The sequence below is a fragment of the Cynocephalus volans genome, chromosome 6 (genome assembly GCF_027409185.1).
Source record: "Cynocephalus volans isolate mCynVol1 chromosome 6, mCynVol1.pri, whole genome shotgun sequence".
Classification (NCBI taxonomy): Eukaryota; Metazoa; Chordata; class Mammalia; order Dermoptera; family Cynocephalidae; genus Cynocephalus; species Cynocephalus volans.
The window spans coordinates 23,241,681-23,265,344 of record NC_084465.1 but is presented as its reverse complement, the minus strand read 5'-3'; the positions used below and the strand labels follow the sequence as shown (position 1 = coordinate 23,265,344).

The 23,664-nt window shown below is 40.7% G+C and overlaps 1 protein-coding gene across 1 annotated transcript in view; it reads left to right on the top strand.

The window, feature by feature from the left end:
- LOC134380878 (keratin, type II cytoskeletal 8-like) overlaps nt 1–23,293 on the top strand; it is a 63,985-nt gene extending 40,692 nt beyond the window's left edge. Inside the window, 7 exon segments of the mRNA XM_063101013.1 lie at nt 17,614–17,724; nt 17,726–17,868; nt 17,900–17,990; nt 17,992–18,336; nt 18,338–19,307; nt 21,031–21,083; nt 23,101–23,293. Coding sequence (XP_062957083.1) covers nt 17,614–17,724; nt 17,726–17,868; nt 17,900–17,990; nt 17,992–18,336; nt 18,338–19,307; nt 21,031–21,083; nt 23,101–23,293 — 1,906 coding nt within the window.
- The last annotated feature ends 371 nt before the right edge of the window (nt 23,294–23,664 follow it).

The window sequence follows — 23,664 nt, the reverse complement described above, 5'->3', positions numbered from 1 at the left end:
GTTTCACACGTGTCACAGACACCTTTGATTTAATCACCAGAATGGGTCTAAGTGAGCACTGGTTTCCACAACTGAATCTTTCTTTAAAACTTGTGTTAAGAACACAACATAAGATCTACCCTCTTAAGAAATTTTTAAGAGAACAGTGCAGTTGTGTTAACTATAAGCACAGTATAGTACAGCAGATCTCTCAGAACTTAATCCTCTTGCACAACTGAAACTTTACACCCACTGAACAACTCCCCACTTGCTCCTCCCCCAGCCCCTGGCAGCTGCAATTCTACTCTGTTTCTATGTGTTTGACTCTTTTAGATACCTCATGTAAGTGGAATCACACAGTATTTGTCCTTCTGTGCCTGGCTTATTTCACTTTGCATAATGTCCTCAAGGTTCATCCATGTTGTCACGCATGGCAGGATTTCCTTCTCTATTTTTAGGCTGAATAATATTCTATTGTGTGTATATATCAGTTTGTCTGTCGATGGACATTTACATGTTTCCACAGTTTGGCTATTATGAATAATGCTGCAGCGAGCATGGGAATGCAAATATCTCTTTGAGAGCTTGATTTCACACAACTGAATCTTTTAATTAAAAACTATACACACACATATATAACAAAAGGTTGAGGATATTTGGCACCATTTTTTTTTTTTTTTTCTCATTTTAACCCAAAAGTTTCTGGACAATACTTTTTTTTTTTCCCGTGACCGGTAAGGGGATCGGAACCCTTGGCTTGGTGTCACCTGCACCGCGCTCAGCCAGTGAGTGCACCCACCGGCCATCCCCATACAGGATCTGAACCTGTGGCCTAGGCGCTCCCAGCGCCGCACTCTCCCGAGTGTGCCACGGGGTCAGCCCAGGACAATAATTTTCTTAGTAAGTTTTATCTTTACCTGACTCAGGTAAGCCTTACTCCCTTGACCTTCAGTTGGTGCTCAGTATCACAAGTGAAGGCAGTATTGGGGGACTTCTCCTACTGTAATAAAATATTTGTAGGCTCCCCTTGTTAGCTACATGTCAGTGTAACTATTGACATGTCAAAAATGTTTCAAAGCAATTAAATACTTCTCCCACGTACATATTTTTATATATACATTTAGTCTGTCTTTTTGTTGTTTTCCTCCAAAATCAGAGCTAACCTTGAGTCATTCATTCTCTTGCATGTCCCTTTTCCTCCCACCGCTCTTCCTCTGTTTCTCATTCTCTCAGTCTCTCTCTCTCTTTCTCTTTTTAACATTATTTCAAGGCCTATTGTGTGCCAATATTGTCAATTTTGAAATGACACTAAAATGTCCCTTACAGTTAAGTTACAGCCATGTTTGTTCCTGTTATTTGATTTAATACACTGAGGGAATAGTTTTTAATTTCATTGCTGGAAAGTTCCTCAGCTTCTGATTTCCCCAGAGGATTGTGTGCTAAGCAAGAAAAAAATTAGCCTTTTTTCCCCTCCATCTTAGTGAGTTTGAGGGCTGACATACATCAGTGAAGTTTGCTGTTAACGTGAAGTTAGTTAATTATGGCAAGCTCATAGTCGACATGCTGTGATGATGGAAGAGAAAAGAATAGACCAGCAGTCAGAGGAGCCTCTCGATGACTTTGCCATAATCTAAGGATATTGAAATTGATGGGTCTCAGTCCATCAACCAACCAGATAGAGCATCCAGCTCTCACTGAGAAGGGGGATCTAGAATTTTAAGTATGCTAAAATCCAAAGGCCCTGGGGTTGGTCACACCATGTCACTCTTCAGCAAAGAGTTATTTCCATATTCCTCTCTTGTACCTCCCGCACCTGTCACTGTCACCAAAACAAACTTGCCCATCTTCACTACACGGCCTAACCTTGAGGTCTTATGTCTTTTTTGCCTGTCCCATTCCTAACAGACACTTTTGTCCTTCTGTGCCTGGCTTATTTCACTTAGCATCATGTCTTCAAGGTTCATCATGTTGTCACACATGGCAGGATTTCCCTCTCTTTTTCTTAAAGGCTGAATAATATTCTATTGTGTGTATGTATCCGTTTGTCTGTCGATGGACATTTAGGTTGTCCATGAAACCTGTGACCCTACCCCCTGAGTTATGCATTGTCCTGATAGGGTGTGCTTTGATGTTCTAGCCTCTGCCTCCATTACCAGGCCACAGGATGAGCCCCGTAAACCTTGAAACACCAGAGAATATAAGAGCAGAGACTCTCCCACTGTCCCTGCTGTGAGCCAAGTCACTCTCCTATGGGTGGGAAGCACCCACCTAGCCAAATAACTGGGAACAGGGGACAGAGCTTGACAACTGAGACCTGGAACTGCTTTGAATCATTATCTATGACTATTAGCAAACAGTTGGAAGACATTTTAGAGGAATAAATGGAAACCCACTCTCCTATAGGCCTTCTCAATCTCCAATTCCTGTATCTTTTTCTCTGCCTCTTTCTCCTGTTACTTCTTTCTCTTTGTTTCATGCCAGTGAGTATATACAGAACTTCCTTAATTGTACAAGGACTGGACTGAACTCAATGCTGCTGGGAAGAGAGGTTTATAATCCCATCATGCCTGCAGGTCAGCATCATGAAAGCCCCATAATGGCCATTTTCCAACCAAAAGAAGTTTTTAGAGTCTTTTTACCAACCTGCTGTAAGCATCCCCTCCATCTCGAAGCATGTCTTTGTTCTTATCTGCATACACTTTGTTTCCTTAATAAGAACTTCCACAGCCTTGAGCAGTTCATTTTTCCAACCTGACCTCTTCTAGCAAAGCTCTCTTAAAATTTCTGTGTATCATTTTCTCTGAATAAAACTGAATATTAAAAAAGAATGTAGAGAGGCTTCAGACCAAACAGGGTGACAGTGTTTCATCCACAGAGACAAAGGGTGTTAAAATGTTCTACAGTTGTGCTCCGAAGAAATTTCTCTCCCCTCACACCTCTGTGAAGCCCAGAGCTGTGTCTAACAGGCTTTCAGCACCACATTTAGCACATATTTACACTCCCACAGCTCTTAGACGGGTATCTAATCTCGTTTCAAAACATTGTCAGCCAGATTGGACCACCTTATCAGTCTGAACTTATTAAATCTTATTTATATCCCAACTGCTAGAGATTCAGGTAATGGTTATTTATGTAGGAATTTGGCAAATGTCAGACAAACCCAGTGATGCTTATCTGGAGACTCGTTTGCAAAGGATGGCAGCTAAAGGGTTCTGTGAGTGTTTCCCAACCTTTTCTTCTAAAGCCACCCTATTTGAAGTTTTAGACAACAAGGCCACGCAATGTCGGATCAGGAGTGAAAAGGGGAGACAGACTGTCTTCCCGAATGCTGAATGCTTCAGGAAGTAGAGTATTATTTACATCAGTGTATAAATGGTTTCCTCCACAAACTCAGAGTGCAAATATGTTTACAGCTCTTTTGCTTTTCCCACTGTTATTTGCCCTGCACCTGTTGGCAGAACGCCCACGATTTCCCTCTCAAGGTCTATCTTAATACCTCGAATTCTCAGTAGATGCTAAAGGCTTAGTACCTGGGGAGAGGGTGTTGGAGATGGTGGTGACAGTCCTTCCAGAGGAAGGAATTGGTGACAAATGACAGTTCCCTTTCCCATCTTGTCTTTTCTCTATAAAACAGCCACCATATGCAAATAGGCAGATAATAATTTTAAAGGTTATCAACTTTAGGAAAATGTCACACATATAAAACTTTTCTCATTTATATTAAACCAGGAAAATCTACAATTTTTACGAGAAATTTTTACAAATTTTAACTCCAGGTACCTATTGGATCGTAGCTGTCTACAATCTCGGGACCTCCACCAGCGGGTTAGTTTCTTTCATGGATACAAAGGGATAGGACCTGTAGACACCAAGAAGGCCAGGCTCTTCTGGGACCAATTGTGCTAAGAAGAAAAATATTCAAAGGGGAAGCACTTATCTTAATTTGTCAGAAGTTTGCCCCGAGTGAAATATGGCAAACTCATGAAGATGAAGTCCTTTGCCCTGTGTGTTCTCTATTTTAACAGAAGTTAAAATGGAGAACACAGAACTATTGCATAATACTCTGCTTAGCAACATGGCCATTTCATTTACTACCATTTAGCAAAGTGTGTTTAGTAGGAAATTAATAAATGTCACATTAAAAGAATGCCCTGGTAAAATAAGTTTAGAAAATTCTGGGTTGAACAAAATATGCTGTTCTGCCTATTCCAGTGTGCATTGTGACTCACCAGGAACCAGGATTAATGTGCGGATTCCCAAACTTATTTGACTAAGGAAACCCCTTTTTCTTCTGGCTGAACATGGAGCTACTAAGGAACTAATGTGGAATTCATATTCTGGGGCAACACTGCAGGGAATGTTGATTTATTTAAATGGAATTTTTGTGTTTTCTCTTTTTTTTTATTTTGGCAGCTGGCTGGTATGGGGATCTGAACCCCTGACCTTGGTATTATCAGCACCGCACTCTGCCAAGTGTGCTAACCAGCCAGTTCTCTCTCTCTCTCTCTCTCTCTCTCTCTCTCAATTCTCAAGTCAAAACCTAGACAGTTTGTTGTTGTTGTTGTTTATTTGGCCATCAGTTCTAGCTAATTCTATTATTATACTCCTTTGTTCATGGCACACTGTCCACATAGGTTGGATTTGTATTTCAAATCCTGAAACTCAAAGAAGTGCTTTCATTACTTTATTCTTCTTCTTAGGACCTCCTTTCTGCCTGTTTATTGATTTACAATAATCAAATTCCCAGAGGGCAAATAACTGGATACTGAGCAAAGGAATTCTTCATTCCTAAAGACTAACTCTAGACTTTGAATCTAAAGTAGATCATTTTATTTTAATAATATGGAAAAGTATAATGCAAATCTGCTTTTGCTTTAACAACTGTGATGACATTATCAATTTTGCTTCTCATAGCTTGCACTATGTCCCCTTTTGTCCTTCCTGATGTATTGCATAATGTAAGTCTGATCCTACTCTAACACAATCAGCACCCTTAAGTGAGTCCTGAGGAGGAGAAATGAGAGATCCTGTGCCTTCTTAGGACCAACTTAATAACTCCTTTCCCATTCCCTAGAACTCATACCAAAATATATCAGTACAACTTTGAGAAGGGCTGGATGCATTTTCTCTGCCCGTGGCAAACAGGAAGATAAGCATCCTCTTCTCGGATGACAGCATAGTCTTACTCTCTTTAGCAGTCATTCTAAAAAGCAAATAATTCCATCAACTAAAGAAAAGCCCAAAATCAATTGTGCCAAAGTCAAAATAGTCACCATGGGTAGATGTGCTCCAAATTCAGACTAAACAACTTTCTTATTTCATTTAGACATCGGGAGATATTACAATTACCCAAAGCTGCTTCCTGAGAAAAGTTTGGCACTGTTTCCATGTGCACATGAAACCCACCCGGGTACAAATGGGTAGACCCTCCATCTAGGCAAGAACACAAATCAAGTTTCTTAGTTTCATGACAAAAGCTCAGCTTTGCATCAACACCCCAAGATACCTGATGCACATGAATCTTCTCTTCACAATGTGGAAGATCTATGCTTTAGGTCTCAAATTACCTGCTATTCATTGTTTGTTAATTTACCCACCTGGAACAATTAATAATTGAGAAGAATTTTTGAAGAAACATGGCTAAAGATATATTCCTCCAGTCTAAGTTCTCCTCTAGTCTGTTTTAACCTCATGCCAAGTCAGAAAAGGGGCAAATAACATACCTGTGATAGACTTCTTTAAGCTACCTTTGAGAAAACCTTAACAAATCCATGACTTAATATTCCTCCTTTGGCAATTATCAAGGATATATTTGAGAAATTTCCATGTAATAGTGTTCCTATGTCTCAGAATTGAAGGTAATGAATCCACCATATTGAATATCTCCATGACAGATAGATTTTATTTAGAATTTAATAATAGGAAAAACATTTTGAAAGTTGGTATATTTAATTTAACAGATAATGAGGACTATCTCAATTGTCATATTTCCCTCTTTTTTACCTTGGCTTCCAGGGTGCTCATAACTATGTTTTGGGATCAATTGCAGCAGTTTTGCTAAGCCTAAGTTTTTACGACACAGTTATAATCTTCCTGTTGGTTGGCTCTCCCTTGCTATCTTTTGGTGGTTCTCCAGAATTTTAGCCTTTATTGTAAATTGTTTCAAGTCCTCCTGGGCAGAAAATAAAATCAAAATAATAGGTTAGAGTTAGAGAGAGAATAACTACCATAGAAAAGGAGAAGACACAGGTAGAGAGAAACAAGGTAAAGGTAACTTTTCTGTGGGAAATAATCTGATCTATCCAACTCACTTATTTCCTAAAATGGATTGGCATTAGCACCCACTCTGGATTCTAAGCAGATCTCCTACTGCTGCTTTGGACAAACTGTTAGTAACCTTTGAAAAGAAAGAGAGAAATACATCTTAGTGACTGATTATATAAGAAGAATAAAAAATTAAAGCTCTCTCCATATGTGATTTTTTAAATGGTGTGTGCTTTTTGCTTGCTTATTTGGGGGGATGTTTTTCTTTTCTCTTTGCTCATTTCACTCCATGGCTTTTTCCTAGGCTTGTATTTCTAAGCACTCTTGAGACCATGAGCACAGATGTGTTCAGCAGAGAACCCCTCATCAGCCCATCAGTCCTTGCACTGCCTTCTGTGCCAAAACCCCTCTCTCTGACTTATGATTCCCAGGTCAGAGTGAATTGGATGGATAGCAGGTGTCTCCGATGTCCCTTCAACCACTTCAGCTGCAGGATTGGGTTGTTGCCAGTCAACAAACAGGATGTCAAGCTCAGCTGCTTCAGCTGAAGAGATGGATCCTTTTCAAATAAAATCTATTGGGGTGAATAGCACACAGCTCTCAGGTGCTCTAACAGGAAGGGTCACACCAGGAGAGAAAAATCAGATTACAATCAGAGGGGAAGTTTATAGGATAGCTCTAGGCCTCACTAACTATAGAAAGGGATCTGGGAGACAAATTTAGGAGAAAATATTGCAATAAAATTTTAAAAAATTTTTGACTAAGAAGCTAACTGACTTTGTGGTGTAGTCATAATATTATAGAACTGAAAAGATACCCACATCAAATTCAGGTTATATTACATGACAGTCCACGAAGCACCTTTAAATTGAATGCAGTATTGTCCTGGAAAAAGGATTCATATTTTCATCAAATTTCCAAAGAGGTCAATAATCAAAAAAAGGTCCAGAACCTCTCACTGATCTAATCCAATGCCTTCATTTCCTAAAGACCATCCAGTCACAACTAACTAAAGTTACTGTGCTAACACAAAGCTGGCAGGTGAGGGATTAGGAAAGATCAATCCCAGGAAAGGCACTTTTCTAATGAGATTTTTTTTTTGAAAGTCCTACAGCTTGCAAGGCTAAAAATACCCTCAAATGACAAAGAAGTTTTTTGATCAGAATTTTTCAGATATGATATTTTCTGTGATAATTTTATATGTTTAAGAGTATAATTTCCCCTACACGTACTGCATCCCTTACAATAGCTAAACCTGCAACCGGGAAATGCTGACATCAGCTAGTAACAAATACCTGGGTTCTTTTGATTCTTCTGCTCACCAAGAACACATGGATGAGCCAACACACTGGGCACTCAGTTTCTTGATTCCCACAGTGACAACAAACATCACCTTCATTTCTCAGCCATCTGCTTCCAAGGCCACATCCCTAGATCTTATCTAGAATTTCTCCATTTCTGAAGGCATTCATTCAAAGTTCTCTGCAAGAATATTTTTATGGATAGAAGCATTACAGTTTTACTTTTTAAAGGTATTTCAATGGTTTTACTGGGGTATAACTGATATACAGGAAACTACATATATTTAAAGTACACAATTTGAAAAGCCTTTACATATGCATACACTCATGAAACCACTGCCACAACCAAGACAATGAACAGGTGTCTCCCTCCCAAATTTCCTTGTGTCCCTTTGTAATTCCTCCCTCCAAGCCCTTTGTGCCACCCCACCAGTCCCCAGGTGACTACTGATCTGCTGTCACTATAGATTAGTTTGAATTTTCTAGAATTTTAGGCAATAAAATCATATAGTGTATGTTCTTTTTTCATGCCTTTTTTCACTTAGCAAAATAATTTTGAGATCTATGCTATTGCATGCATCTGATTAATTCCTTTTTGTTGCTGAGCAGCATTCTATTGTATAGATATACAATTTGTTTAATCATTCATCTGTTGATGAACATTTGGGTTGCTTCCAGCTTGGTACTATTACAAAGAAATCTGCTGCGTACATTCACGTACCAGTCTTTGTGTAGACATACAGTTTCATTTTTCTTCAGTAAATACCTAGGAGTCAATGGCAGGGTCATATGGGAGGTGTATGTTTAACTTTTTAAGAAACTGCCAAACTGTTTTCCAAAGTGCTGTACCATTTTACCTTCCCACCAGTAGATTATGTACTGCATGCGAGTTCCAGTTACTCCACATCGTCTCCAACATGTAGTTTGATCAGACTTTTATTTTTAGCTACTCTAAAAGAAGTGCAGAGGCATCTCACTGTAGTTTTACCTTGCGTTTCCCTAATGACTAATGATGTTGAGCAGTTTCTCATGTAATTATTTGCCATGGATATACTTCTCTCCACCGTTATCATGGCTACTCTGAGCTACTTTTTATTACATATTCCACCTCTCTCTCTCTCTCTCTGTCTGTCTCTCGCCAAGCTCTAAAGTTCATGAGGACAGAGATCATGTCCACCTCATTACCGTTTTATCCCAAGTCTCTTGCATGCGCTCAATAAATTTCAATTGAAGAACAAATTAACTTGGATTTCTGCATCATATACAAATCAGTCTTTTAACTGGCTTCCTCCAGTCTTGGCTTATCCAATAAATTCCCCACAATGCTGTTGGAGTAATTTTTCTAAACAAATCTAACAAAGTGCATTTCCTTTTTAAACCCCTTCAACAGCTCCTCCTTACCCTCAAGATAATGTTCTGATTCCTTACATTGATTTCCACCACGCTCCTTGACCGGGCCCTGTTGGGAAAATATAGGAAAATGGTCAGGGCCCCTCAGATGTTCAGAATCTTGCCCAGCATTTGATGTGAATATGCACGTGCACCCAGGTGTTCCTTGGTTATTGTCTAATGTAATTGCGCACGTGCACGCAGGTGTCCTGAGTTATGGACTTAAGTATAAAGGATGAGTGGCTTTGAACCACAGTGCCCCCCACCCCTGGGATGTCCCCCAAGGGGCCATGGGAAGACCGCTACTGCTGCTGGAGGCTGTTGCTGCAAGCTGTTGCTGCCAGGGCACCTGGGACGCTCCATGAGGTCACCGCCACCGCTAGATCTGTAAGCTGCTGCTGCCGTTGCTGAGGACTGAACTCCCGTCATCTGCCAGCAGCTCCCCAGATCTTTCCCTAATTAACTAGGGTGGACCTGCATGTGAGGGGTCTGGTGACCCAGCTTGGCATGTGAGGGGTCTAGGGACCCAGTCTGTACAATGGGTTTGAAGGGTCTGAGCCCTAGCCCTGACAATACAAATGGAAACTTAGTATAACTAAAATGATGAGACACTTTGGCTTTAGTTATGATTTGCCTAACCCCACAACTAGCATAGTTGCCTAGCTTTACAGGCCCATGCTTAGTTCTCTAGCCCCAATTCTCATTATGTCCATTAACGTTACACTCCATATTGCTCTCAACTTTGATCTTCATGCATGACCAAAGTTTTACTCTATCAGTTTCCTCTTCCCTTCCATCAGGTTAATTCCTACTTATTCTTCATGCTTCAGCTGAGAGGTCCTCCTTGAATTCATCACACCTGGATTAAATGTTTTTCATATTCGCTCTCAAAGTTCCAGGTATTGCCCCTTGTCACAACAAACATGGGGTCTTCAAAAGTTCATGAGAAGATTCATGTTATCTTTTAATTCCATTTTTCTGTGAACCTTTTGAAGTACCGTCGTATTATTATTATCCATATCCATAGAAGGCTCTGGAGGAGCAGGGAATATGACTATCTTGTTGAACATTGTATCTCCAGCATCTAGTATAGTCCCCAGTACATGGTGAGGTGGGTGCTTAACAAATATTTTTTGAATAAATGTTGCATACTCTTACCTACATGATTTTAACTATAACTGTGAATTTGAAAGTTAAAATTGACATTGTTTCAAATTCATTGTTCTATATTAACAGATTTAAAACTCTTTTGAACAGCTCTACTTGTCTTTGAAATGGTTTGATTTTGAGGTATCTGGAGGTAACTTTAAAAGAAATCAGAGTCGGGCCGAGCCTGTGGCGCACTCGGGAGAGTGCGGCAGTGGGAGCGCAGCAACGCTCCCGCCGCGGGTTCGGATCCTATATAGGAATGGCCGATGCACTCACTGGTTGAGTGCCGGTCACGAAAAAGACAAAAAAAATAAAAGAAATCAGAGTCTAAGCCAGTGCTGCTTAAACTTCAGTGTGCACAGAATTGCTTGGAGAACTTAAAATTCCAGATTCCTAGGTGCTGTTCCAGGAGTTTCCAATTCAATATATCTGGGAATAGGGCAAGGAACCTACAATTTTTATAAGCATTGTATTAATCAAGGTAGCCTAATTGCCATAACAAGGAACTCCAGACCTCAGACAAACTTCTTGCTCATGTCCCAATCCAAATGCATTGGCAGTCTTCCATAAAGAGATTCAGGGACCCAGAGTCCTTACATTTCATGGTTCTGTCATCTTCTAGGGGTTTGGGGTCTTACATGACAAAACCCTGTCTCCATCCAAGAAATGAAGGAAGATTGAGAACATGATGTATATAGTATTGAGAGGTTTGAGTGGTTTCATAGGTTATCATGTCAATGGCCATAATATGTCCAGAGCTGTATTCAATCAAGAGGTCACAGCTAACTGGAAATTGGGAAGGGGAATATAGTCTCATGGTATGGTCACGAATGACAGAACAGGCTTGGGTATTGGTGAGCACTAGTATTTCCTGTCTCTTGTGCCCTTTGCTTCAAGTGCACTAATCTATGGGCAACAGTTGGAAAACACCTTGGCATGTGGTAAAACTCAGTTCATCTTTTACAAATTCTGAACATTACCCTTCATGGCATAGTTTATTATCTCAAGATGTGATTTAAAACTGTCTTTATAAGTTCTCTTTAATCCTTGTTTTAAAGTCAGATAACATGTCAGACGGTTCACGTTTGTGGCTCTATAAGCTGCCTTGTTTTTACAGCTTCCATCAACTATTGGCTAATGCTTTAATTTAAAGAATCATTGCAGTGACTCCTCTTTTTCACAGCTTCTGAAGTTGTTTCTTGTAAGTTTAAGGTCTTATCATTGATTCTTTCCATGCAGAAGGAAAAGGAGGAAATTATTACCAGGTGAGGCATTTCAGCCCTTCAGAAAAAAACCTCTTGGTAATTAATTCTATTTCTAGGTCTCTCTCTTCACTTGAGTAACTTTACATCTTTGCATTTTATTTTTCTTTTATGTGAGAGCTCTCTCCAAGTTATAATCATTTGATCAATATTTTATTTTGCACATAAATGACTTTCCCTAGTAACTTCTTAGCAACTTACAACTTTTATAAACTGCTTTCTTAAGTAAACTGCTTTCTGAGGCAGATTACCTAAGAATGTAGTTTGTAAAGATTATACGTTGTAAAAGAGTGCTCATAAAAATTATTGTGTACAAATAGTGTTTTGCCTGCAGAATTCACATTTGGAATAGCATTTTAACACCCCTCACCGCCCCCCCCCCCAAAAAACTGCTTATAGAAGATTTTAAGCTTTTTTCAGGACTCAAGGACGGCAGTAACTATTTGGATAATGTGGACGATTTGAAGTGGGAGTATGGGGGTGAGAAAGTGTTGCTTTGGCTTTAAACATGCAGAGTTAATCTTCACCTTCATTTTCTGCACTGGAGAAAAAGAGCTATAGATAAAACCTAGGAGATAATTATTCTAAGATGCTCAGGAATCACTGAGGGGAAGAGAGGGAAAAAAATTGGAAAGCCTCTGACTGCATTTCTAAACAACTCATTATGCCATCACAGGTTTTCAAATTCCCCTTCCTACAATCTTGAGTGTCTTTGACCCTATCACTCCTTCACTCCCTGCCTCAGTTTTCCCACTTTATGGGCAAGAACATCCTGCACTAATCTATGAGCTTAGAGAATCATGGGTCAGAGGAATTATACCAAATCTGAAAATCTCCTTGAATTCTGTTTTCAAAAGTCGTGAAATAAAAGATGGATGAAAATATTGTTGGCAAGGTGAGACTCTGTCTCTATTTATTAAAAGAATCACTCTCACTCCCAGACCTTTCTCAAACAGCCAGGGAAAAGGGTTGAGAAGAGGCTCAGTCTCCTTCCAAACAAGCAAATGTTAGCTCTTATAATGCAATCTAAAGTTCAAAGGATAAGCAAGTGGAACACATCTGGGACACAGTGGCAAGGGCTCTGTACACATTTCCAGGAATAAAATTCCCTTTAGCCCTTGAGAGGGCAAGAGCCTGGTGAGCTGTGGCCTTTCTCTCTCACTGCTTGGCTTGCTCCCTCGCTGCCATTCTAGACACTGGCAGATGAAAGTTTTGATGATGCTTCAGTTTCAAATTTCCCAAGCTCTGATCTGTGGACCTCACTGGGACTGGGTGCCAGGGGCTTAATGATCTGATCCCAGCTGTGTGGAATGGATTCCGGAGAGAGCTAAGCTACGATGATGGAAATAGTCGTAACCTAGGAGGTTCTACCCCCTCCCTTACCACTGATCCTGACATCTAGGAGCTTAATTTCCTTCTGCCTCTGTTTTCTCATTGAAAAACTTGGATGGTGCTGTCAGCACGATGGATGTGCAAAAGGATAACAAGAGGACAAGAGGCTCTGAATATCTCATAGAAAGGACTTCCCTATGGCATATATGCTAGGCCACATGTGTCACAAAGCTTAGATGACTTTTATATCAAATACAGAAAGTGGCTAATACTAATGCTATATCTCATATAATTAACAATTGCAAATATAGTTAGTTCATTAGAATTCAAGGGTTAATTAACTATTGTAAATACAGTTCATCAGAATTAGCATAATTATAGCCCCTCTTAACATTTGTTCAACTGGGTTTTTAAAAAAATACCCTTTTAGAGAATTCTTTTCTTTTGCCTAAAAACAATACAAATTTATTATCTTTCAGTTCTAAAGGTCAGAAGTCAAAAATGGTTTTACTGGGCTAAAATCAAGGTGTTGGCATGGCTGTGTTCCTTCTGGAGGCTCTAGGGGAGAATCTATTTTCTTGCCTTTTCCAGCTTCTGGAGGCTGCTACATTGCTTGCTTGTTGGTCCCTTCATTTTGAAAGTCTGCAGTGTTAGGCTGAGTCCTTCTGACACTGATGTCCCTCTGGTTCTCTCTTCTGCCTCCCCCTTCCACTAGTAAGGACCTTTGTGAGTATAACAGGCCCAACCAGATAATCTACCTATCATATTTGCATCAAAATTTTTAAAAATTATGGTGAAATACACATAAAATTTGCCGTCTTAACCATTTTTAAATGTACAGTTCAGTAGTGTTTAGTATAATTGCATTGTTGTCCCTTTTAGATAATTCCTTTGTTAAAAAACAAATTCGAGTCCCCCTAAAATAAACTTGGATATTGAATACACCTTTATAATAATTCTTGGCTTAAAAAAGGAATCAGTACTGAAATGGAAACTTACTTGAGAAGTGAGTGGCTGCAATAGCCCCACATATCAAAACCTGATGGGTGTGTCCAAGGAAAATGTACAGCCTTAAATACAGTTATTAGAAAATAACAAAGATTAAAAATGAATGAATTAGTCATTCATCACACAAACCTTAGAAAAGAAAAAAAAAGCGAAAGGGAAGTGTTATAAAAGCAGAAATTGTTGAAGCAGAAAATATAGTAGGCTTGATCAACATGAACAAGAAGGAATTATAAGAACGATAAAACAATTTGGGGGCAATTCTTTTAAAGAGAAAAGAGAAAAAGGAAAAATAATAAACCTTAGAAAAAAGAAAGTCAACAATGTAAAGTTTCAGCCATGGTTTTAAAAAATTATAAGAGTGGGCTGGCTGGTGGCTCACTTGGGAGTTGTGGTGCTAATAACACCAAGGCCATGGGTTCAGATCCCCTTATTAGCCAGATGCCAATAAATAAATACATAAATAATAATGGTGAGAGAGTATGCAAATTTTATGCTGTTATATTTGAAAATATAGATAAAATGGATGGATTTCCAGAAAAATATAAATTTTCCATATTGTCATAAGGAGAAATAAGAGGTAGAAAGCTGAATAATTCAAAAGCCATAAAAGTAATTTAATAGGTAATCAAATACCTATCTTTTAAAAGGCTCAGTCCCAGACAATTTGTAGGCAAGTTCTACCAACCTTTCAAGAAACAGATAATTCTTATTTTATATAAATTATTCCAGGAACAGAAGAAGATAGAAAGTGTCCTAACTTATTATACAGACATGAGTAGAACAAAAAAATTACATGACCATAAATGCAAATAAATATCTTAAACAATGTATTATGAACAAAAGATATATATATGTATATTTCTCACATACCTACACCATAGCTAAGTATGATTTAATCCCATGAATATAAGGGCATTGTAATGTTAGGAAATCTTTTCTTATAATTTTCTACATTAACCAATGAAGAAATTGACATTGATATATGCATTTTAAATCTGCTCAAATTCAACTCCTATTTCTGATCAACATCAAAAACCTCACACTAAAATAGGAAAGATATGAGGGTACTTCAAAAAGTTTATGGAAAGATTCATATTATCTTTTAATTCTATTTTCCACAAACTTTTAAAAATATGCTTGTATTTAACTTAGTAAGGGATATCTGCCATAAATTCAGCAGAAGCAAGGGAACTTCAGGTGCAAGATTAGAAACATTTCTGCTAACATCAGGACAGGGAAGGTTATCTGCATCAGCTCAGCTATTCGATATTGTACTGGAGCTTTGAGCCAATACAGAATTGATTATTTTAAGTGCAGTTGCTGGCTCATAGGTTATGTGCATTTTTGATAAATACTCTGCTTTCTTCCCAACATAGTAATATGTTAAATCTATTTTCAGTATTATAAATGTATGAATGTTGTTTACTGCTGAGCCAACTGATGTGCCATAATTACATTTATTTTCTTTGTTTTACCAGAAGTTAAAAATATACTCATATTTTTATTTACTTAAGAGTCTTTGACCTGATAGTTAAACTATTCCATACACTTACAGATAAATATAAAATGTCACTGCAAATAATTTTCTACATAGTCAAACTTGTCAGGAAATTGATCCATTCTAATTTTTATTGCCCAGAAATATTCCTCCTGGAGCTTCCACCTTCCTGTTCCAATCTGGACCCTGTCTGGTTTATTTCCCCAGAAAATAAATCTCTCATCTCCTGCATGAGTGGGTGAGAGTAAGTGTCCTAGATTGGAAGTACAGATGGGGACGTGTATGTGGCTCTACAGCCTTTTAAACAATCTTCCTGTTTTTATCCATTGGCCTCTCCCCTGCCCTCCAAAGAACCTGGTGCTTCCAGTTCTTGACTTTCTTAAGCTTCGCCAAGTCATTTACCATTCCTCCCCCACTTTTCTGTCATCTTAAAGTGTGGCTTGGGGGTGTACATGACAAGGTAGAGTTTGTGTTTTTGTTCATTGTTCTTATTGTTTGGGGGTGATTCCAAGAGGAGAAACAGGGACGATATTCAGCATCACAAGAGCAAACACATGGCATGCAAAACTTGGGATAATTTGCGGAATGTCCAATCAATGGGCTATTTACAAAGGTATGAGCTGGAGGTACGGGAACCTCAGGGGATACTGTTACTCGCCCGGTTCCCAGCCTGGAAGGGAAAAGTGGGAGAGTAAATGGGGTCCAGAAGAGAGTTGAGCCAAGGAAGCCATACTGGGAGAGTAGCAGTGACCTTTGACTGAGGTGACTCCACAGGGGGGCCACCAAAGACCTCACCGTTCTTCCTCCCTCTCATCTCCTGGGAGTGAAGGAAGGGACCCCCATGGTGGAACTCAACCAGGAGCCGGAGGCCAAGGAAGCCCACTGATGACTCTGTACATGCATATCAATCCTCTAAGGCAGAAAGCAGGGTAGAAAGAGGAGGAGAGTGGGTCTGGAGGGCTGAACAGAAGACATCAGGCACAGGGGTAAAAGCCCTACCTTAAAACTGGAAATTTGATCTCCTGGCTTTAAACGTTATCTCTCATTTGACACTTAAATTGATGTTATTAAGACCTAACTTTATATCCCAAGCCAGACTTCTCCTTTAAAATCTAAATTTGCAGCTCCAACTGCCTACTTAATAGCTTTGCTTGTATGTCTAACTGACATCTTGAACATCACATGTTCAAAACAGAATTCTTGATTTTTACCCCCAAACGTGTACCTCCCCAGCCTTTCCGAATTTAGCAATAACGCTGCCAGTCTCCCAATTGTTCAAGTCAAAAACCTGAGAGTCACCACTGATTTTTCTCTTTCTCTCACTTCTTATTTATAACACTGTGGATTCTACTCTCAAAATATATCTTGAGTCACGCCATTTCTCTCAATCTGTGCTGCCACCTCCCTAGCCCGAGCTCCCACCATCTCTTACCCCAATTACAAATTTAAAATATCTTCTTCTTGGTTTCTCTCTTTCAACTCTTGCTCTCCTATAATGTGTTTTCCACACAGCAGCCAGAGCAATCTTCAAAAGCTGAAAACATAAGCCAGATGACATTCTTATGCTGAAAAGCCTTCCTTTCCAATGTTTCGAGAGAAAGAATCTTGAATGAAATTCTTGAATTTCAAGAATAAAATCCTAACTGGCCATCATGTTTTCAAATCCCTACAGGCTCTGGTTCTCTCTAACCAACTTTTCTCATGTGAATTCAACTGCAGCCCTACATTTTATTCTATTTCTTTATCAACCCCGAGAACAGTTCTTAAACAATGCCTGTACCCTGGTCGGGGATGACTCAGGTGTGAGTTCTGTACCATTTACCAGAGCTTTTGAAAGCAAAAGTCCAAAAAAGCAAGTAAGATAAAGAAAGAAACTTTTGCAACTATCTTCTGAGTCCTTGAAATTTCCTTTTCTGGGAAGATTTAATAGAAGAATAAGGTAGTCACCTGTCCTCCCCATAACATCTATAAAATGTGTTATTTCCCCTCCCCCAAAAAGTCTTTGAAGATGATCATTCAAATGCACATTCTTCTGCATGTTAGAAAGTAATTTGTCACTTCTTTTGTGTTTTGATAGATGTTTCCTGGTGTTTAGCTCTAGAGTGTTTCCTTTCATGCAGCTGAAACTGTCATTTCCTAGAGACTCCAATGTGGCTTTAAAAAGAGAATGTCACTCTGTTTCTCCCCGACATCTCCTGCTCTCCAAAGGAAAGTTTAACCCAGGGACATTGGAAGGTACTGTTGATTTATGCTGGAGGTGGCACTTGGCTCCTCTTAGTTAAACTTCTTTATCACTTTATAACACCTTCGACTAGGGCGGGGATCAGGATGATGGTGAAGAGAATATATTGACAATGTTTCATTTAAAGGGATCAAAGCCTGTATTAGTTGTGGTATTCCAAGATGAAGAAATATAAAATAATTCCTGTAGGGCAGATTCTCAGCTCCTTCTCGAATATCTACCTGGTTCTGCCCACCTCCGCTCCAGCCTCACCACGTCCATCAGGGTGACCCAGAAGTCCTACAAAGTGTCCACCTACGGCCAGGAGGTGGAGCAGCCACTCCTACATGAGCACATCTGGTGCCCGCATCAGCTCCTCAAGCTGCTCCTGGGTAGGTAGCAGCAGCAGACACTTCCAGGGTGGCCTGGGCGCTGGCATGGGCCTGGGCCTGGGCCTAGGCCTGGGTGAGGGCTATGCTGAGGCTGGTGGGTGGAGGGAGCAACACAGCTGTCATGGTGAACCAGAGTCTGCTGAGCCCCTTCAAGTGGGAGGTAGACCCCAACATACGGGACATGTGCACCCAGGACCCTCAACAACAAGTCTGCCTCCTTCATCAACAAAGTGCAATTCCTCGAGCAGCAGAATAAGCTGCTGGAGACCAAGTGGAGCCTCCTGCAGCAGCAGAAGACAGCTCAGAGCAACACGGACCACATGTTGGAGAGCTGCATCAACAACCTTCAGTGGCAGCTGGACTCACTGGGCCAGGAGAAGCTGAAGCTGGAGGCGGAGCTTGGCAACATGCAGGGGCTGGTGGAGGACTTCAAGAATAAGTACGAGGATGAAATCAACAAGCGTACAGAGATAGAAAATGAACTTGTCCTCATCAGGAAGGATGAGAATGAAGCTTATATGAACAAGGTAGAGCTGGAGTCACCTAGAAGGGCTGACTGATGAGATCAGCTTCCTCAGGCAGCTGTATGAAGAGGACACCCGAGAGCTGCAGTCTCAGATCTCCAACACATCTGTGGTCCTGTCCATGGACAACAGCCGCTCCCTGGACATGGACAGCATTATTGCTGGGATCAAGGCCCAGTACCAGGAGATCGCCAACTGCAGCAAGACCAAGGCTGAGACCATGTATCAGATCAAGTATGAGGAGCTGCAGACCCTGGCCGGGGAGCACGGAGGTGACCTGCATTGCAGGAAGATGGAGAGCTCTGAAATGAATTGGAACATCAGCCTGCTCCAGGCTGAGATGGAGGGCCTCAAAGGCCAGAGGGCTTCCCTGGAGGCTGCCATCGCTGATGCTGTGTGGTGTGGGGAGCTGGCCATTAAGGACACCAACACCAAGTTGGCTGAGCTGGAGGCCACACTGTATTGGACCAGGCAGGACATGGCACAGCAGCTGTGCAAGTACCAGGAGCTCATGAATATCCAACTGGCCCTGAACATTAAGACTGCCACTTACTGCAAGCTGCTGGAGGGCAAGGAGAGCAGGCTGGATTCTGGGATGCAGAACATTAGTATCCATAAGAAAACCACCAGCAGCTACTCAGGTGGGCTGAGCTTGGCCTATGGGGGTTTCACAAGCCCAGCCTACTGCCTGAGCTCCTTCCAGTCCAGCATTGGGTCTGGCGGGAGCTCCAGCTCCTGCAGCTCCACCAGCTCCACCAAAGCCATGGTTGTGAAGAACGAGACCCGCGATGGGAAGCTGGTGTCCATGTCTCCTGATGTCTTGCCCAAGTGTATGACCACTGCAGCCCTCCCAGCCTCCCCTCTCCTGTGGCTACCCCAGAGCCTGTGGGAGAGGCAGCTGTGCCTGGGAGCGTGGGGAACCCACCTGAAGCTCACTCCCTTGTGGGGAGTCTACTGCCTGGGGTGCCGCCTCTTGCTCACGTCCCAAGTAAGAACCAATTCAATTATCTTTTGCAAAATAAAGCCTCCCCTGGCTCTGCTAGCCCCACTCCCCACCCCAATAAATAAAATAAAATAATTCCTGTAATCATAGCCCTTCACATTTTATAAAGTGCTTTCACAACCTTTTCTCATTAGAGCCTATCTGCAGTCCTTTACTGAGAAGAAAACTGAGGCCCAGTGGCTTACCCAATTTACACAAAACTTGTTTCTAAGGTAAATATCACAGACACAGCAGGTCCCATGTTCTGTAATACATGACAGAAAGAGACCAGTAAAACAGATTGTTTTCAGTACCTCCCTAACTCCACCTGGTCTAGGCTGAGGTGAGTTGACAATCCTTATTTACTCTCTACTTGTTTTGAGAAGGCCACATTAAACCTCAGGGGCAGGATAGGACAACAGGCAGAAGGAGACAGGTTCGTTGGCAGATATAAACCGTGAGGATGATCGCCAGTACAGGGACAGATGAGGCTAGTTAGAAATCTGCTTGGCTAAAAGTCAGAAAAGATAAGGGCAGTACAGGAGGATCAGAAAAGAGACAGGAATAAGGAAAACCTCAAATTTTTCAGACCCCTATCTCACCTTTCATAGCATCTTAGGGTAAAATGAACGACCCTGTTTCACCATATTACACTGTGTAAACTATGTATTCTTTGATGAGGCTCAGTCTCTCTTTCTCCTAAACACACACACACACACACACACACACTCACACACACACACACACACACACACTCACACACACACTCTCACACTCACACTCACACACACACACTCACACACACACACACACTCACACACACACACACACACTCACACACACACACTCACACTCCCACACACACACACACACACTCACACTCCCACACACACACACACACTCACACTCCCACACACACACACACACACACACACACACACACACACACTCCCCTAATTTAGGATTGCCAGATAAGATACAGGATACCCAGTTAAATTTGGGTGTCAGATTTAAATAAATGCTTTTTTTTCAGCCTTAGAATATCCCATGCAATATATGGAACATACCTATACAAAAAACATTGTTCTTTATCTGAAATTTGTTAAGTATGGCGACCCAAACCTAATTAAACTTCACAGCAACTTGCTACCACTGAATGTAATCTGACTGAAGCTGAGGAAATCGTGCAAGTAACTCTGCTGGCCTGTGTTGAAACAGTCATTTTCTTGTGTTAGGTTATGTATATTTGCTGCAAATAATTCTTAGTTTCTGTCTACAGTTACTCAAAATTTACTCTTTAAGTTCAGATCCCACTCTATACGTTCTGGGAAAAGTTTTTCAAGTAGATATGTTCTGGAATTTGTTCTCTCTTTCCCCAAATTCCAGAGATGCTCAACCCCTTCCGTTACCACCAAGATAACTTCCTTTGCTAAGCTAGCAAACATCTCCAGTTAAACCACAAAGTGAATGTAATGTCCACCTCCTCATAGACCACACAGCGCATGCCTATGAAGCCTTCATCACCAGTGTTAGAATTTTCCCTGCAAATACTACTCTTAGGGTATAAGATCTACTACAAAAATCTGTAGAATCTCCTTCCCAGGAGTTAATTAATTTGAGAGAGACCATCTCAAATGGATCAAACAGGTTTACCAAAGGGCAAAGGGAAAGAATAGATAACTCCTCAATTGCATTTTTATTTGCTATGTCCAATTCTCTATTTCTCTAGGGAGAACATATAAAATTGGACTTACAGAGATGGCAGACCACCTCATACAAAAGGTACAGAGGGCTACTCCTATCCCTGCACCCAACAGTGAACCTGACCCTATTTATAACTGCCACATTAAAAGCCAAAAGAAAGTGTGATAGCTTTGCATACCCTTGGGGGTGGCTTTGGTGCACAGAAAAGACCATTTAAAGATGGTTTAAAAATTGTGTCAAATGTATTAAATTTTAATTATTAAAATCTAAATGTAATCTTTTAAAAGCTTTTGATTGAGGTGAAATGCAAATAAAATTAGCCATTTAAAAGTGGACAGGTAGTGACAGTACACACACAATGTTGTGCAGTCACCACTTCTATCTAGGCACAAAACATTTCCATTTTGTCAAAGTAAAACCCCTTACCCATTAAGCAGTCATTCCCTACCCTCCCCCCACCAACCCCCTGGCCCAGCCCCTAGCAATCACTAATCTGCTTCTGTCTCTGAATTTGCCTGTTATGGCTATTTCATATAAATGGAACCATACAGTATGCGGTCTTTGGTGTCTGGCTTCTTTCCTGAATCACAGTGTTTTGGAGATCTACCCACATTGTAGCATGTATCAGTACTTTGTTCCTTTTTATTGCTGAATAATATTTTCTTTAAGTTCTTAAGTTCAGCTTATTGTCACCTCTCCTCCAGGGTGACGGAGACAGAGACACAAAGGATTACTCAAAGCCCATTTTTCCAGAGGAGTGAGAGGCCCAGAAGGGGTTAATTCCAGGAGACGACTTCTTCAGGAGAGAAACATTCCTCAGAAATAACTCCAAACTAGGTTTTCTCTCCGTTTTTATTGTCCAGCCAAGAAAGTTACAGAAAAGAACATAGGTAGTTAATCAGTCATAATGAAAACATAAACAAACTGGCTACATAACTATTTTCATTAAAGCAGGTGCAACTTAAAAATAGTTTAAGCAATTTACCATCAAAGGAGTCATAAAACTAAGCTATGTGGCATACAAAAGAACCAATGAGATAATCATTATGGCAACACTTAGTTCCCTAGGAAACTTAGAGAAACAGTTGAAAGTGAAATGTGGAACCAACCACTGATTGGCAGAGTAGCCTTGAAGCTTTTAACATATATACTTTTCCCATCATTAGGTTTAGCTGCACCAAGGACATCTGCCCTTAGAGCAAGCACTTTTGCTGTGTTACAGTTTTCTTATCCACACCAGAGACTTTTTAGTCCTGTGAGAGTTTTCTGTTTTTTCCCAAGCTTAGCATTTCTATGTGCAATACTAAAAAGTTAGGTTATTCCTCAAACTACAAGGCTTTGCCCTTGTGAAAACTACAGGGCTGTGGCCTTACTATGCTACAGCCTAAACTAAAGGGCTTTGGCTCTTCTAACAGCTAAGGACTGTGGTCCTACTAAGATAAAGATCCTACTAAGCTACAGCCTGATCTAAGGACTGTGGTCCTACTAATCTAAAGACTTTGGTCCTACTAGGCTAAATGTTAAGGCCCTGTGAAATACATGTGCTTTATTAATGTTAGTACCCTCCACGGCTTATAAATCTTATTATTTTATTCCATAGAATTAGCAAATTTTGAATAATAGCTTTTAAACTGACTGATCGCTGATTAACATTTAGTCCATGGACATAGTTCATTAACATCCCATTATAATTTAAAATAGAACATATACTCTTAACATATTCAATCTTCTTTAATACTTTAATGAGCGTTTTAATTGAAGTATAACACACATATAGGGAAGTACACAACTCCTCAGTGTGCAGTTGTATGAGTTTTCACAAAATGAACACACCTATGCAGCTACCACCCAGATCAGGAAAGAGAACGTGACTAGCATTGCAGGAGGTCTCTCCTGCCCCTTTGCATTTTCTTGTGAGACTGTCTTTAAGTCCTGAATCTGCATGATTTTTTTTCTAGAAGATGTATCTATCTACCAAATGTTCTTCAGATTATTTGCTAGTCACTTGTCTATCTTAATGAAAATGGCTGCACGGCACAAAGGACAAGATGCGGAAAGGAGCTCATGTTGGTTTTGTGGCTTTTTGTGTCCCCAGCATTCCCCTCAGCACGCCTTCTCCCTTCCACCCTCCCCCGCCCCCAGGAACAGATTCTTCCCTTTGTGCTGAGCAGACAGCGCACATTGCCCTTTACTGTGAAGGAAGTGGAAGTCCCGTACAAGAAAATGACTCTGCATATCAATTACAGCTGGGTTTATGCCGAAGATCAACTGCTAGTCACTGCATATAAATTTCCCACAGTTGTATGGGCGATTCGTCCTTTTGTTATGAAAACCCTTTAGGTATTGCCAGGGATGGACAGGGGAGCTCAATGGCCTTGAATGGCATTTGCTGTTGAAGGTTCCCATGGCCTGACCAGGTAAATAGCTCCCTTTAGAAAAGGTGCCTTGACAAGAAATATTTCTAGCTAATAGACTTTAATAACAGCCACTAGATGAACAGAAGGCCCAGAACTGAGATAAATGTGGAAAGTAGTCAAGAGTTCAGGTGGGAAAAACAGTCTGTGTCCATACAGCAGAGGGCTTTGAAAGCTAGGGGAGGAAGATGGGGCAATCAGGAATCACTGGAGGTTTGCGAAGGGAAACTGATCAGAGGCCAAGC